We start from the raw sequence: 16,724 nt of genomic DNA, 5'->3' as shown, positions 1-16,724 counted from the left end.
ATGGCTATATACATTGGAAAAATCACTTACTTTGTAAGTTAAAAGGTAGAATTATTATCTGCTTATGGCTTCATTATTAAGGTTTCATTTGGGACAGTTTTCTTACTGCTTTTTAAAGCAGCTTTTTAGTACAAAATTTAAATTTTTTGTACTAGAAAGCGACTTTAAGAAGCAGTAAGAAAGACGTCACAAACGAAACCTAAGTCATGATACATCACTTTATAAATATGAGATATCACATAATAAGATATGAATTAATCAATTCAACATTTAGTCATATCATAACACACTAATGTTATGCCAAGTAAATAAATATATCAAGTTGGCTAATATGATCCTATGCCTTTTATCAACACTTTGTGTTTCAAATGCTCAATCAAATGAATAACAATTAAGTTTTAATATAATCAGATATATGACTCAATATATTATTACCATATAAAAGTGAAATCATATTATTGCATTAATTATATTCGATGTTAATAGTAATGATATACTAACATATGTAGATTTCAATGGTAATTTTAATAAGATTTTTACAAATATTTAAGAATTCATAATTTCAGAAGGAATTGAATGGCATTAACCTTAGTTTGTATGAGATGAAACTCACTTATGAATAACATTTGGTATGCATGCAACAATATTAATTGGCTGAAGATGCATGTAGTATAACAATAATACAGTATATTTGAAATAACTTTGAGTTGTGTGAATGTGTAAAATAAGCACGTAAAATTATTTTTTATTTGATTTGAACTAAAATAAATGCAGTGTAAAGTTAAAAAAAAAGTTTGTGGAGGTGGATGGCCATGACAGTGGTGGTCGGCGGCGGTAAAGGACAACATCAAATAATGGAGTTCCAGTATATTTGAAAATCACCAAAATCGAAAGAATTCGAAATACAAGAAAAAAAACTAAAAATTAATTTTCAAATACATCCATAATTTACATTAATTTACATTATATTTTATTTATTTCAAATTAAATATCGATATTTTTCAGACCTACATTTAAAATATTTTCAACTGTTTTACTTAAAGTCAAACAAATAAAGCTCCAGAGATCCCTCTTAAGTGGGGCCCAATCAAGTGCGGGCTAACAAGTTTCAAAGATGAGTGCCTTTTTTAAGTCAACTGAGAATTATTTATGCTACCAAGCACTCTTTCAGAGGAACTTTTATTTGGTCCGGTGACCGGACGTAGCTTTACGTTCGGTCATCACTGATATAGTGCCATGTAGCAGGCACAATATTGCGGACCCGACCCAACGAGTAGTGGGTATGTGGCACGTGCATATTTTAAATCCACGACGACCTGGTATTGCTCGGTATTACTAGGTATTGGTCGATTTTGCTCGACGATAACGTGAAATACCATTATGTGAAGAGCAACACCGAGAAAAACTCGATATTGCTCGGTATTGGTCTTCACAAAGCGATATTCTTCGTTATTGCCAAGCAATATCTAACAATACCGAGCAATACCTAGCAATACCGAGCAATGCCGAGCAATACCTAGCAATACGTGAACATAGCAGTCCCGGGTTTCGGTCCGGGTCAAGTCGTCTGGCTGCTCGGTAAAGAGTAAGAACATGCGGTGACATGTTATTAGCGTCAGAATATAAAGATACGTGAGGTCATATGACCTAATAATTGTTCCTTTCAGAGATGATAGTGGATGGATATACTTATTAAAAAAAAAAAAAAACTCGCACATTTAGGAAACTCGCCATTTTATATAAATCCTACGCGATCCATTGAAGTACCAGGAAACCAAAACCCCAATTTCCAAATCCTATACAGAAGAAAATGGACGATGTACTTACGGAGCTTCCACCACCATCGAGATTCTTCGAAGAAGACCTCGACAACTTCGCAACCCCACCACCTTCCCTTCCTCCTCCAGTCCTCCGCCTAAACCCTAATCCCCCTACCCTCCGCCCTTCCATCCTCATAATCGCCATCTCCGCCCCTTCTCTTGCCCTTCTCCGCCGCATCGCCCATAAAACAAGAATCGGAAGCCTAATCCTCCCAGAAACCAATATTTCCTCCAAATCGTGCAACATCTACTCCATCGATCGGCAACCTTCTCCCGCCATCATTGCCGCCCTTAACCACAAGGTCTCCTACGAGAGGTCTCGCGCCGTCGCGAAGGCGCTGCTGGATGAGATCCGCGGAGAGAGAGTCCTGATCTTGGATTCGATCAAGGTGGAGAGTTACAGGAGCCGGTTGTTGACGGATGAAGCGGTGGGTTTCAAGCTGGAAACATCGTCGGAGAGGCTAGGAGATGATCGTTTGATTCGGGATTGGGAGTACTTGCCTTCGGGGAGCGTGATGGCGGGCCTTGGGGCGGCGATGCTTGTGGAGTGTCAGATGAGAGGTTGGAAGGCGACGATGTGCGCGACATGGCCGGAGGACGAGTGGTCTGCTGCGGTGATGAAGCTGAGGGATGTGATGAGGGATTTGGGATTTGACTTGGATGGAGATGAGAGCGGGGACGATGATGAAATTAAGGTTTCTTCCCGGTTCTGCTCCGAACTGTACGTTTGAGTTTATAGCTTTGTTGGAGCTTTCTGATTGGCGCCTTTTATAGTATTATCTGGAGGTAGATTTTGTTTGATTATTGACTTGCCGAAACAATTGTGTTGTATTATTGATGAATTTCAGTTCATCTTTTTCAATCATAGTTCGTCCTTTTCTCTTCAATCAGAGCGACAAAACTTCACTGGAATATCCTGAATCATCTTAGCTTCTTGTTTGACAGTATGGCTGACAATTACTCTGACCAATTTTTGAATGATCGTTCGGCTCATCAACTCCTATCTTTCAGCTTTTTAGCAACTAATGAGCTCTCGGCTGTCGATGAACCATTTTGTGGAGAAATTAATACATGGGAATTGCAGCAAATCAGATCTAGCATTTCTATCTCGATGATTATTGCTGATAGCCAAACACGTATGTTGCCTGCACCTAATAGTTTTTCCAATATCGTTTTTTAGTAGATTTAGGTTTGTTTCTTCATTTGGTGGATCAATCTTTTTATATTAATCAAATGTGGGTGCTTTAAACGTTGTGGGCGGAGAAGAAGGTGCAATGGTGGATTGCACGGCTTATGTTGCTAGCACTATGGGTGAAGGCTTGATGTGAGTTTAAGATCCGTTTGAGATTACTGTAATTTTTATAAAGATGATTGTAATGCTATTGAAAGAAATTTTTTTTTTTTGAAAACTGAAATTATGTTTGCGATCTGAAAACCAAAACAATACAAAAGCTTTCATAAATGAAACCTTCATCTATAGAGTTGAGGTCGGGCAGGACAAAGTTGTTTGGAGTAGGATTTTCATATATATCACTTCATATTAAGTTATTTACATATCTAACATCTAAATTTTTAATATTTCATGACTACCACTCATAGATCAAATATGAGTCCAAGGAATGGAACATGAAAGTTTATAGGGTGATATGAGTGGTAGGAATGAAATATAAGAGTGATATACTTGATATTAAAATCATCTCTGAGTGATAGACATGAAATATTAAAGTGTTATGTGTTAGATATGTAAATAATATGATATAAAATGATATTTATGTAAATACCTCTTTTCATTTTCATGATAGTTTTTGAAACCTAGGCTACATTGTTAAAGGACTTTCATGGTAACATCATGGATATGGTTGTAATTGGGGCAAGCACAAAATTAGCTTGTGAGCCTATTTAGACTTAAGTCTTCTTGTAGATGTTTAGGGATTTGTTATAGTTAAAGGGAATGTAGACCAAACTTCAATTCTTCAAAATTCCTATATTAGAAATTTAGGGTGTGTCTCATTCCCTAGTGAATTTATATCAACACTCCTTTTATAAATTACAAGAGAACTTTTAAACCACCACCAAGAAGTATTTGAACTTTGAATGAGATCTCATACTCAATATCACAACAAAGTAATGGGGCTATGGATTGTCATCCCTAATAGGGAGTTAATAGAGAGCAACTATATTGTTAGTAGTGTGCATTTGGTTGGTTTAATTTTTAGATTAAGGTTTAGTTTGAGACAACTTTCTTACTATTTTTTGAAGCAGCTTTTTAGTTTAAGAAATTTTTGTACTAAAAAGCTGCTTTAGAAAGCAGTAAGAAAGTCGTTCCAAACAAAGCCTAAGGTTTCGTTCAGGATAGTTTTCTTACAGCTTTGTAGTAAAAAAATTATTAAACTATAAATTTTTGCACTAAAAAGCTGCTTTAAAAAGCTGTAAGAAAGCTGTCACAAACGAAGCCTAACTAAATCAATGGATTTCAATTCTATATTTATGAAATCAATTGATTTAGTTAATATTAACCCAACTTTTTTTTTAAGTAGTGTTGAACTAAATTGATGCTGAGTTCATTGAGTTTCATTGGATTGTGGATGAATCAAAATTTAATTATCTTTATTAATGAACATAGTTAACTTCAACTTAAATAACATATATCAACAAAAAAAAGTTAAGATTTTCTTGCTAAATTTTATAAAATTAGCATGTGAAATAAATATTATCCACATTGAAACAAATATTCATGCACATGAAGTCATATCAAAATGGACGCAATTAGACAAATGAGTTTAAGGCTTCATTTGGTACGACTTTCTTACTGTTAAGAAGCTATAAAAAAAGTCGTCCCAGATGAAGCCTAAGATGTAATATTCTCTAACAACAAACTCCTATTTTTCTTCTGTTCCCCTTTACTAATTATGCATTACAAGTAAACACGTGTTGATTTATTTTTGTATGAGGCATTTAGATTGGGAGGGATTAAGATTAATACATTTCATTCTAAGATCCCATTTTTTTTCAATTATTGATATTTAAATAAATTAATATAAATTAAAATTTTTCTTTTAATTTTATAAAAATAAGAATTTAACTAATAATTGAAAATAAAAAAAAGTCAAAATTACAACAAATAATCAATTTCAAAATTTTAATTTGTGCCTCACCGTAAATATAACTAATTAAAAGAAATGAGAGAAACTTTACATATGCCTTGCATTTCCTTAATAATTAGAGGAAACATGCTGAGATTGTACTATTTGTATCTCATGGGGGATAAGCGTTTAGATATCATATGCTGATCTCAAAGAAAACAAAAAAAAGTTAGGATGGACTATGGTTGGTGAACTTGAACCATCTAAATGAGCTAGTGGATAATAACAATAACATCAAGTCTTTATCCTACTACGTAGAATCGACTACATGAATCATTTTTATCCATTGTGTCTGATTACGAGTCAAATTATCATTTAGATATAATAAAAAAGTTATTTCTAATATCTCATAACCAAGTCTTTTTAAGTTTACATCTACCTTTCTTGACATAAGTTAAATCTAATACATCTGCTCTCCTACCCGGGTTATCAGAAGGCCGCTGTTTTATGTGAGCAAACCATCTAAGGCAACTCTATCTAATCTTATCTTTCACTGGAGCTACTCCAACCTTTTCACGTATATGCTTATTTCATATTGTGTTTTTAAGTGTAAAGCCACTCATCCATCTGAGCATCCTCATATGTTCAACACTTAATATCATGCTTCTCTTTTAATGACCAACATTCTGCACCATAAAGCATTACAGGCCTAACCACAATCTTATAATATATTTTCTAAAGTTTCACATAATAAGCCTGTTGCATTCCTCCACTCCATCCATATAACTTGAATTCTACTAATAATATCCTCAACTATTTCATCATCACTTTGAACAAAACACTAAGATATCTAAAATAAATAAAAAAAATTGCTTTAAGAAATTCACAAATCTAATTTGATTTTAAAAATCATCCTTTTCTCACCATAAAAAAATATAATATTAAAAAAAATAAAAAAAAAAAATAAAATCCCAGGATCAAATCGACAACCCCACTCTAGCTTCGACTCAAATTCATTGCGACTCGCCTACTCATTTCCCGCAACTCCAAAATGGAATTTCTCCCTTCCCACGTTTTCCATGTCCCGCCCGTTCAAAGAAAAAACTAGATTCGGTGATCGCAGTCCGACGGGTTTTACTCGTTTCGCGCCTCGTTAACAGGTAAACGATGCCGTTCAGTTTCACCTCATATTTTTCATCTAGCTCTCGATTCCGCTCGCCATTTTGGAGCTTGGAGTCCCTCTCTGGCCCTCTCGCTCCCTCGTAGGAGGGAAATTGACAGAAATCAAAGAGGGTCTAGTCTGCGATCCAATCCCTGCCCCCAATATTTTCTTCTACTTTATTTTTTTGGCGCGTGTTAGGGTTTCTGATGTTTCTTCGTGATCAAAATATCAGCTTGGAACTCTAAGACGAACTATAGGGCAGAAGAAGATTATTAAACGGAGCCTAAGGGGCCAAATGCCGAGCCTGAAGCGGTGCAAGGCTGAAATTGGCGGCGAGGTCGAGGGCAATGGGACTGTAGAGAGCAGCGGGAAGAATCGGAGAGTGGACATGTTTTTTCCAATGGATATCAGCAATGTAGAAGAATCGCCAGAGCGTAAAAAAAGGATCTTTGACGATAAAAAAGACGTTTTTATCGTACCCGCCGAATCTAATTCCCTTGCATTGGTTAGCGAAGAGGACTACCGTAGCGCTTGCAGGAACTTTCGTGTTAAGAAGTACTCTGCTTCGCGAAGTACTCTCACTTCTTTATCCGAAAGTTTTCTGGGGGTGGAAGATCCCGCGAGCTTTTATTCCGACGCAGTTAGCAAGGAGCCTAATTTGGGAAGGGAGATTGTTGAAAGACGGAAGGATTACTTTTTTCCAGGGGATTTTAGCTTAGGGGATGTGGTTTGGGCGAAATCAGGGAAGAAGTATCCTGCTTGGCCTGCGGTTGTAATCAATCCAATGCAGCAAGCTCCTGCTATGGTCCTCAATTCCTGCATTCCTGGAGCTCTTTGTGTGATGTTCTTTGGGTTCTCTGGAAATGGACAAGAAAGGGTATTTTTTCTTGTCTGTACTTTGATGTTAATTCTCGACCTGATTTATTTAATTCCATTATGCTATTCATGGGCAGGATTACGGCTGGGTGAAACAAGGGATGCTATTTCCATTCATAGATTATTTGGATAAGTTCGTAACTTAAGCTCTGTAATAATGCAATTTTGTTTCTTTAATTGTTTTTTGTTTCGAATTACTAGTCTTTTTTTGTGTCAGGTTTCAAGGGCAGACGCAGCTCTACAAGAGCAAACCCAGTGAGTTCCGGATGGCTATTGAGGAAGCCTTCTTAGCCGATTATGGTTTTGTAGGTGCCGAAGTTGATGAAATGAGCATGATCGGGCAAATGCCATATGATCAATCTGTTCTTAGAGGGATCCAAGAAGCAACCAGCTCAAACCATGACCTGGAATGTCATTCACATATACAGGCAAGATTATTGCGGACATTAGTTTTTTTACTTATTAGAACATCATATATTGTAGTACTATAGTTGCGTGGAATGAGTAAATATGTGAAGTAGGCATTTATTCAGGGATATCAAGTTTTTGAAATACAAAATTTGTAATCCTATTTTGGATGAAACTAAGGTTTTAAAGCCTGATTTTCATATTGGTTTCAGAGTTCAGGCTCCTTTGTGGAGTATCGGTATCAGAACATTTGGCCTTTCATTTTGATCATTGTTGGTTTTGGTACTTTCAGAACTAATATATGCAATTAAAAATTTGCTTATTCAAACAATAGCATAATGTCATTATAGATGTAACATAAATAAATCATGTAGCATTTATAAATTATGTTTTAAGATTTTAAACTATGTTTAAGAACAATGTACCTTAAAAAAATTGAAAGTGAATTACAGTTTTTTTTTTTGAAAAATTAGAAAAAAAGTGGGCAGGCTGCTTGGTTTGCTAATGTTTCTCTCTCCCAATGCTAGCTAGCACATGTTTAGCTCTAGGAGTGTCAAAATGGGTCCGCAGGTTGGGTTGGCGTCGAACCCGGATTGACCCGGGTTTAAACGGGTTGACACTAACCCGACCCGATTTTGCAAATGGGTCAGGATTGCCAACCCGGACCTGACCTACGCGGATTACATGATTGACTCGACACAACCCGCCAACCTGCTCTATTTTGAATTCTGCCCGTCCTCCGTCCCTCGTGCGGGCATGCCGAGTGGCCAGGCAAGTAAGGCGAGGTGGCTAGTCCTGCTTCTTGTGTTGAGTGCATATTTGTTCTGTCTTATTCATTTTATAGATGGCATTTTCAGGAAACCATCTCAAAGCAATATAACATTATTTAGGCTTCATTTGGGACGGCTTTTTTATTGCTTTCTAAAACAGAGTTTTAGTTTAAAAATAAAAAAAAATTGTACTAAAACTCCGTTGCCGTCCCAAACGAAGCCTTAATGTGGTAGTAGGAGACTTTCATGTTAAATATTTCTCAAAGTAAATATCGAGTTCCCTAGCTTGAGCCACATTGTCAAACTTGTCACCGTTATTTAACTTATATTCATTTTCTTGATCACTGCAGCTATTTCTATACCAGCTAAATATGGCATGTTTTCTTAATCCTAGACGTGTGCGACCATTATATGTAACTGCTGTTTACGAAAATTGGCTGAGATGTTCAGTTTACCTGATTACTTTTTAAGTTTAGGGCGATGACAAATCAGGACCTCGATGTCATAGTTGTGGATTGATCATTCAATCCAAAGGCACAAAGAAGATGAAGATGCTGTCGGAACAATTGGTCTGTAGGCACTGTGCAAAGGTATTATTCACTCCGCCATTGACTTCTTTAAGGAAATTCCCTGGAATCTCCCCAATGCTAAATATAGATTTATGATCTGACCATCTTCTGAAGTATTAATTGTTATCTTTCATCATGCACAATCTTTTCAGTTGTTGAGGTCAAAACAATACTGTGGCATATGTAAGAAGATCTGGCATCACACAGATGGTGGTAGTTGGGTAAGTTGAATTACGTCATTGTCAAAATGGTTGTCTTTGATTTTCATAGAAATGCCAGTTCAAATTTGTTAAGTCTTTCTCCAACCGAACTTCAAATGCATGAATGATGTCGCTAGCGAGCTCCAGCCGAACGGCAAAACTTCCGGTATTTGGTTGCAGGTGAACAATGCGACGTCAATATTGGTGTTGCACTCTTCACCTGCGTTATTTTTCTGTCTCTATCAGATTTGCCGAAGAAATGTGCTAAGGAGAAAGACGGTTACCTGGGCGCAAAATGGAGTTCGATTGAAGATGAATCACACCATTTTTTTGTTACACTGCATTTTGGAGTGAAAAATGAGATTTTCGGTTGGGGATGCCCTAAGCCTTTATCTGAACCATTCAATAAATTATAGGTTTGCTGTGATGGATGCCAAATTTGGGTTCATGCGGAATGTGACAAAATATGTGACAACCTTAAGGTCAGCTTGAAGTCATCTTGTTAGTATTAACTTATCATTGGGATTACTGTGGCCATCATCTTTTGTATGTGTTTTGTTCTTATAATATAAATTCATGTTATGAAGGATATTGAAAACTCAGATTACTACTGTCCGGAGTGCAAGTCAAAATTTAATTTTGAATCAACAAATGCAAAGAAGAAGCACTCTCAAGCGAGGTAATTATGCTTTGCTTGTATTTGTTTCTATATGTTGATTTCAGGTTCATATCTATGCCAATTCTTTATGATTTTGTATTGTTCTTAGACTAATATTTCTTCTCTTCTTAACAGAGATGTTAACAATTTGCAAGTGGCACGACCTGGTGAGATAGCTGTAGTTTGCTGTGGTGTGGATGGAACATACTTCGTTGAGCAGCACATGTGAGCACATCTGAATCTAACCTTAAACTGTATTATGATTTAATTTTGATTTCATCACATATGATAAATTTTGTTCTGAGTGTTTTCCTGGCAGTAGTAGTCATAATCCTACTTGGATATGGTTTGAACAGTGAATATCAAAACCCCTTCCTTTCGTTTGCACTAATATTTGGTATTTAGTTTCTAAAAATTGGATGTTTATCTTTCTAATGGCTTGCGATCAATTGATGAATGAGTGTAGAATATCTCACACTGCAAGAAAACTGTCAGTCTGTTTTGAAATTTTGATTGTTTAATTGATTGGTCTAGAATCAGTTTGTAAATTGATAGATTTCTATTTCTACCAGCCCAACTACATGCAAATTCATTTTAGGAAATATATTCAGAGAAGGAAATGAAGCATACTTACAACGCTGATTTGCAAGAATTCTTCTTTGGGATTGTTTGGTATCAATTCATATGCGGGCATTGAAAAGAAAATCTTATGCAGGCTTGCTGAAGCGACCAAGATGTAACTTAGAGTTGGCGGTTACAACATTGATTAAGAAAGGTTTGGGTGTAGTATAGATTATGTAGATTTTAACTATAAAATTGGTTTATCTGGGTTTACGCTTGTTCAAAAAATATTGCGTAATTAATATGTAGACTCATCTGAATGTGTTATGCTTAGCTAATTATGCCATAGTTATTAGAATTACAACCCAATAACAAGGTGCCAACGTTATCTGCTAACCAAAAATATGGCATTGGAAGGCCGACGTTTTACATGACCAAACCATCTAAGGCGACTCTCTTTAATCTTATCTTTCACTGGAACTACTTTAACCTTTTCCCGGATATGCTCATTTTGTATCCTGTTTCTAAGAGTCTGCCCACTCATCCACATGAGCATCCTCTTCTCAGCAAACACTTAACATAATATTATGTTTCTCTTTTAATGGCTAACATTCTACGTCATAAATTAAGCATTGCAGGTCTCACCACTGTCTTATAAAAATTTCCCTTATGATTGAGTGGTACTTTTCTATCACACAACAAACCTGCAATATTCCTCCACTTCAACCATCCAACTTGAATTCTACTAATAATATCCCCATCTATTTTACCAACACTTTGAACAATAGATCAAATATATCTAAAACGAGTACACTTATTAATAACTTGATTGCTCAAAGTTACAAACCCCCCACTAGATCTATTACTACTAAAAGTACTCCATGTATTCAGTTTTAGATCTACTCAAATGAAAACCTTTAAATTATAAGGGTGACCTCCATAATCGAGTTTACCTTCAACTCCCTCTCCAGTCTTATCAACAAGAAGAATATCATCAGCAAAAGCATACACCAAGGTACATCCTCTTGCAAATGTCTAGTGAGAACATCCATGACTAAAGAAAAAATATGAGGGCTTAAGGCTGATACTTGATGTAATCCAACTGAAATAGGAAAATACTTGGACAAATCACTTTGTGGTTGAACATAAGTAACAACTCCTACATGCATATCCCTGATGACTTGAATGTAAGCATTATCTTTTCTAGAACTCTCCATAGCACTTCTCTTAGAACTTTATCATATGCTTTCTCTAAATCAATAAATATCATATGTATATCCTCTATTGTCTCTCTCAACTTCTCCATCAACCCTCTCAATAAATGAATAGCTTCCATAGTAGACCTTTTTTTGGCTTAGATGGAGAAAAAATGGTTTTGGCTTTGAACAGGTGGACTCTAGCCCACCCTTTTATCCTGAATTCATCCCCCCTTTTGTGATGAACCATTTACTTTTTTATCACTGTATATCTTAGGCTCATAACAAATTACAATCTTTTTAATTCTTAAATATAAGCATTGAAGGCTATTCTAGTTTGATACAGTTGCCCATGCTGAACTAGTGTTAGACCATGTTTTTGGTTATCATCCGCATATTATACAGGCTATGGAAGCACATGTCTTCATGTCTAGTCATTTGGATTTATTGAATTTGACTAATCCGAACACCCTCTTCAAACTGGGAGATGTTGTCCAAGTTACATTGTTATGTTTAAGTACAGCTTATGAGCATAGACGACAATAGAAGCTCCTGCCCTATAATCTTGCAGTTTTGGTTAGGGCTATAAACGAGTCGAGTTTAGGTCCTTATTGGCTCGACTTGTTAGTTGGAAAGCGAGCTCCAGTTCGAGCTCATCTCACTGCAAACAAGCTTGAGTCGGCTTGCGAGCCATGGTGGGAATTTTTAAATTTAGGCGAGATTTTTAAAAATTAAGCTGGATTTTTAAAACTTAAGCGGGATTTTTAAAACTTAGTGAAAATTTATAAAAAAAGGAATGTTTAACATTTAAATAAAACTTAGGTGGGTTTTATTAATTTTTTTAAAATTTAAATTTAATAAATAAAATAAAGTTATTTTAAAATATTAATATTTATTCGAGCAGGCTCGCGAGCTCACGAGCCGAACCGGCTCAAGCTTGAACTCGAACTCGACTCCTGAGCTCAATAAGCTTGGCTTGCGAACCCATAAACGAGTCGTCGAGCGTTGTTTTTCTTTTCAGATATTGATCAATATTTGCATGCCCTGAGACCTGATGAAGGACATTGCTTTTGTGTAGGGTATTATGCCATTGTGGTTCTTGCAAGCTTCAGAAGCTAACGCCAAGTGAATGGGAGAGGCATACTGGCTGCAGAGGCAAGAAGTGGAAGAGTAGTTTAAAAGTTAAAAGTACAATGCTGGCACTAGGAAAATGGGTACATACTTTGTGACCAGCAATTCAACACATAACATTGTTAGCATTCTTGTGATGCCATTTCCTTTTCTTTTCTTGGATAATTCCTCTAGTTTAATTGTTCTTATGGATATTGCCATAAATCGTTAATGACTTGACCTATAGCTAGATTTGTTGATCATCCTAATGTTGTTCTACAGTTGGATCATTATGATGCGCACTTCCCAAACCATGCTAAGGGCCCATCATTAAAAGTGAGAAAAGAGAAATTGCTTGCTTGTTTACATGGTAAAAAGCTTTAATTTGAGCCAGCATTTACTTATTTATTTTAACAGTAACATCAATCTTGCTCCATTTCTGCTATGGATATCTATGCATGATGAGTTGATTATGATTTTGATTTCATCTCAACAGAAGGATATCAGCCAGTGTTTGCTAAATGGACAACAGAGCGCTGCGCAATCTGTAGATGGGTTGAGGACTGGGATTACAATAAGATTATAATTTGTAACAGGTATTTTTCTTGGTTTTTTTTAACATATAAGATATTTGGGGATAGTTGATCTTCTAATTGTAAAAAAGCGTTGGCATTGCTCATTATTGCTTTAAATATACCTGAATAATCATACCTATAAAGAAAATTAAAAAATACTAGTCTATCGATTTAATTTCCCAGGTGTCAAGTAGCTGTTCACCAAGAATGCTATGGAGCCAAAAATATTCGAGATTTCACATCCTGGGTGTGTAGAGCTTGCGAAAAACCTCAATATAAACGAGAGTGTTGCCTTTGCCCAGTGAAAGGTACTTTTATATTTCTAGATAATTATTGATGGGAAAGAGATTTCTATGTATATATTCAATATAGAACCCTTCTGCATATGCTAATAGAATTAATACAATTTGCCAATTTATACCACAATAAACATGCTCCACTAACTCTCTCTCTCTCTCTCTCTCTCTCTCTATATATATATATATAATATAATGCATGTTAATTTCTTTTGTTGATTTTTTAATTGACTAATTTGGTATGTTCTACTTTAGTTGCCATGATGATACAAACAGTTTTTAGGTTGGTGTAAGATTATTAGGAGTCTAGTGCTCCTAATGCAATATTGGATGATATACATGGTGAAAACGCATTAAAACACAATCTACAATTTACGAAATCGTTACTTTGATAAAAATCAGTTTTAATAAAAATATGACAAACATGCTTCATCAATTTCAAATTAATAGTCGCCAAAATTTGAAATTCCACAATAAAGTAATGAAATAACTTAAAATTTTAGCAATGGCAAAGCTCACACAACGAAAAGGAAGTTCCATACATATTACACTTGAGAAAATTCCAACTGCACACAAAAATCAACTTCTAAAGAAATTAGAAAAATGATAAAGATAGAAATCACCTAAAGGAAGAACCAAACCTCACTCTGGTACAAGGAGAGACTCCTAAAGTGTTCACCAATACCTATGAAGCACTTGAGAAATACACATCCAACTAGTGCAATCAAAATAATTGAGGAAAATTAGAATTATGTCACAATATTCAATGTACAATGATTATTAGCTGTAGAAGCAGAACCTCAGACTAGCAAATTACTGGAACTCAGATTCAACATGACTATATCTCTTAGTCAATAGAGAATCCCTCTGTTTATAATAGAGGAATCAAAACAATATGCTTAAGTATGCATACTCTATTAACTTTATGTTGAGTAAATGGTCCAGTTCTTGTTTTTCTACATAAAGCAAATCTCATGTTCACCAATTATGCCTAATTAAATCGTAGTAGTTAATGCATTTCAATGTTATAATACTTTGTGCTTAAGTACTTACAAGATAAATTTTTAATAAATGGATGCTTATTAGTATGAAACATTAACTTTGTAATGAATTTTGATAGGTGGTGCTTTGAAGCCAACTGATATTGAGGAACTCTGGGTTCATGTTACATGTGCATGGTTTCAACCAGAAGTCTCTTTCTTAAGTGATGAAAAGATGGAGCCTGCTGTTGGAATATTGAACGTCCCATTACAATCATTGGCAAAGGTCAATACTATAAATAACACTGTGAACTTGGATTAGATGATTTCTGCAATGTTTTATAGTTCATGCTCTACAATGATTTTTAAAGCCATAAATTAGTTGCTGATGTTTTCATGCCCTCTCAGACATGTTCGATATGTAAGCAGATGCATGGTTCTTGCACACAATGCTATAGATGTTCCACCTACTATCATGCTATGTGTGCATCAAGAGCTGGATATCGCATGGAGGTATGCCGGCGAACATGTAATGGACTATCTAGGTTAATTATAATATGCTGGAATATTCTAGGCTATTAAATTTCTTTTGTCATACTTACTGTGGAGCTAATGAGTCTCTTGAATTATTTAGACAGATTGTCGTATCTTAAATTTGGAAGGCGGTACACTCCAATAACATTTGGCATGATGAAGGCATTATCCTCAACATTTGACATTAACCTTAGAAGTCAAGATCAATTAAATATATTTTATACTTGAGAGAAAAAATTTCATATACAATTAATTGTAAAGTAGAACATGTGAAAGTAAACATGTTTTATCTAAAACCTAATATGCCTTTTGAAATTTTACTCCGGAACTTAAAACTTGTTAAAACTCTCCTCAACGACACAAAAAAGAAAAGGGTTGCAGAGAGGCTGGGGCGAAAAATTTTCGGAGCCACACTTTCAACTCTCTCTCTAGTCTTATCAGGAAGAAGAATATCATCAGCAAAAAGCATACACCAGTGTACAACTTCTCGCAAAAGGAATGCAGAGTAAAATTTGAAGTAAAAGGAATTCACCCTCTAGTTCAAATCCACAATGTATTTGGAACTTCTGAGATTTTAGCGATTTTCAAATACATTGGAAACTGATCGCCATTGCCACCGCCGACTGCTACCTCTGCCACTGAGGCATACCGTCGCAGCCAACCCTTGCCGCCGCCGTCTATCGCTGGTCACCCCCGCCACCGCCGACGGACGCCAGCCACCCTAGCAGGCCAATCTTGACTTACCACGCGTCACCCGCCACCTTACTTTACACTTCATTCTCTTTACTTCAAGCACAAAAAAAAGGCAAAAGCTTGCATTTACTTTATACTCAACCAAACAACTCTAAATTATTTCAAATACACTACAATTATTTTACATTGCATTTCTTTTTCATGCAACGAAACAGCCCCTTGATGTAATATCTTTCAATATTATTCTGTTGCTATTAAGAAAATAGTAAGATGACAACTTTTATTCACTAGAACCTGCAAATAAGCACAAAGAACACACAAAATGTCGTGGAAACAAAATAATCAAATATAATGACTAGAAGCAACAAAAGATTGTAACATATTGCTTTGAAAACTTAAAAGCAAGAAAATATAGTTGTCTTATCACTAATCATCATGAAAAACTTACAAGAGATGGGATAAATGAGTAAACTGAAGGAAGGCATATAAATGCCAACACCAATACTCAGAGATTGAACATTTGGAGGGATATGAGTTGATGACTTATATCAAGCACTAGTTATGATAAACTCCTTAAATGTTTAGCACAAATTAATCTTGATTTCGCTTCTCCCAGTGAGGAAGGATCCTCGATACTCTATATGGTGCAGCCATCTCAACTTCTGTGTTTCTACTAGTGTGATAAAAGCTGCTAATGGAGACAAGGAGATTTGCTTCTCCTGGCAAGTAAGGATCTCTGCCTTTCTCAATGCGGAAGGATCCTCGCTTCTCTCATAGGTGGATATGGATAGTGGTATCACTAAAACAAATGAATGAGTGATCTTTGATCTCTACTTATCAACTTCTCTCTTGTAACCGAGGGGTATAATAGAGCAATAATTAAATTAAAATGACAGCAAAGGTTAAATTATAAATGGAGTTTTAAGATTTATCTTTTAAAATATTGAAGATAATGATTTTTTCTTAACGAAATCACATGTGATTTTTGAATGGTGCTATAAATTTTTCTTATATATCATCTTGTCAAATAATCCAGTAAAAAGACACTTGATGCTTCTTGTTAGCAGCAAGAATTGTCAAACGGATGCAAACAACCATGAAGAAATCCTTAAAGCATCATCATGCTTATCATTATCATAATCATATTAGGGGTCAGCTTTGTGAATTCCTTTCCTCCATTTGTTTTTTAGTGTCACTTGAGTTCTTAATTCTATTTTGTGTATTTTTCCATTA

At 35.6% G+C, this 16,724-nt stretch overlaps 2 protein-coding genes across 4 annotated transcripts in view; both read left to right on the top strand.

Moving 5' to 3' along the window:
* The first annotated feature begins 1,749 nt into the window (after positions 1-1,749).
* Positions 1,750-3,212, top strand: LOC110116508. Of its 2 annotated transcripts, none has more exons than XM_020850092.2 (2): positions 1,750-2,606; positions 2,766-3,212. In XM_020850092.2, the coding sequence occupies exon 1, from the start codon at positions 1,811-1,813 to the stop codon at positions 2,549-2,551; it is 741 nt and encodes a 246-aa protein (XP_020705751.1). In that variant the 5' UTR covers positions 1,750-1,810; the 3' UTR covers positions 2,552-2,606; positions 2,766-3,212. The 2 variants fall into 2 exon arrangements, with proteins under 2 accessions (XP_020705751.1, XP_020705750.1); XM_020850091.2 differs by having other exon boundaries at positions 2,712-3,212.
* Positions 3,213-5,903: 2,691 nt separating this feature from the next.
* Positions 5,904-16,724, top strand: part of LOC110116505 (histone-lysine N-methyltransferase ATX4-like) — a 32,567-nt gene continuing 21,746 nt past the window's right edge. Inside the window, exons 1-15 of one of the 2 annotated variants that reach the window (XM_020850086.2) lie at positions 5,904-6,063; positions 6,298-6,942; positions 7,019-7,074; positions 7,159-7,369; positions 8,596-8,709; positions 8,841-8,909; positions 9,305-9,370; positions 9,476-9,567; positions 9,682-9,771; positions 12,382-12,517; positions 12,696-12,783; positions 12,910-13,009; positions 13,172-13,296; positions 14,405-14,550; positions 14,673-14,777. In XM_020850086.2, the coding sequence (XP_020705745.1) occupies positions 6,361-6,942; positions 7,019-7,074; positions 7,159-7,369; positions 8,596-8,709; positions 8,841-8,909; positions 9,305-9,370; positions 9,476-9,567; positions 9,682-9,771; positions 12,382-12,517; positions 12,696-12,783; positions 12,910-13,009; positions 13,172-13,296; positions 14,405-14,550; positions 14,673-14,777 (1,980 nt within the window). In that variant the 5' untranslated portion in view covers positions 5,904-6,063; positions 6,298-6,360. The other variant, XM_020850087.2, reaches the window with a different exon arrangement.

Source organism: Dendrobium catenatum, unplaced genomic scaffold (genome assembly GCF_001605985.2).
Source record: "Dendrobium catenatum unplaced genomic scaffold, ASM160598v2 fragScaff_scaffold_993, whole genome shotgun sequence".
In the NCBI taxonomy this organism is placed as follows: domain Eukaryota; kingdom Viridiplantae; phylum Streptophyta; class Magnoliopsida; order Asparagales; family Orchidaceae; genus Dendrobium; species Dendrobium catenatum.
The sequence above is the reverse complement of the archived record's forward strand: the minus strand, read 5'-3'. Positions and strand labels throughout refer to the sequence as shown.

Bases quoted from the DNA above. Each gene is read 5' to 3' on its own strand.
- LOC110116508 (XM_020850092.2), top strand. From the start codon at position 1,811: ATGGACGATGTACTTACGGAGCTTCCACCACCATCGAGATTCTTCGAA.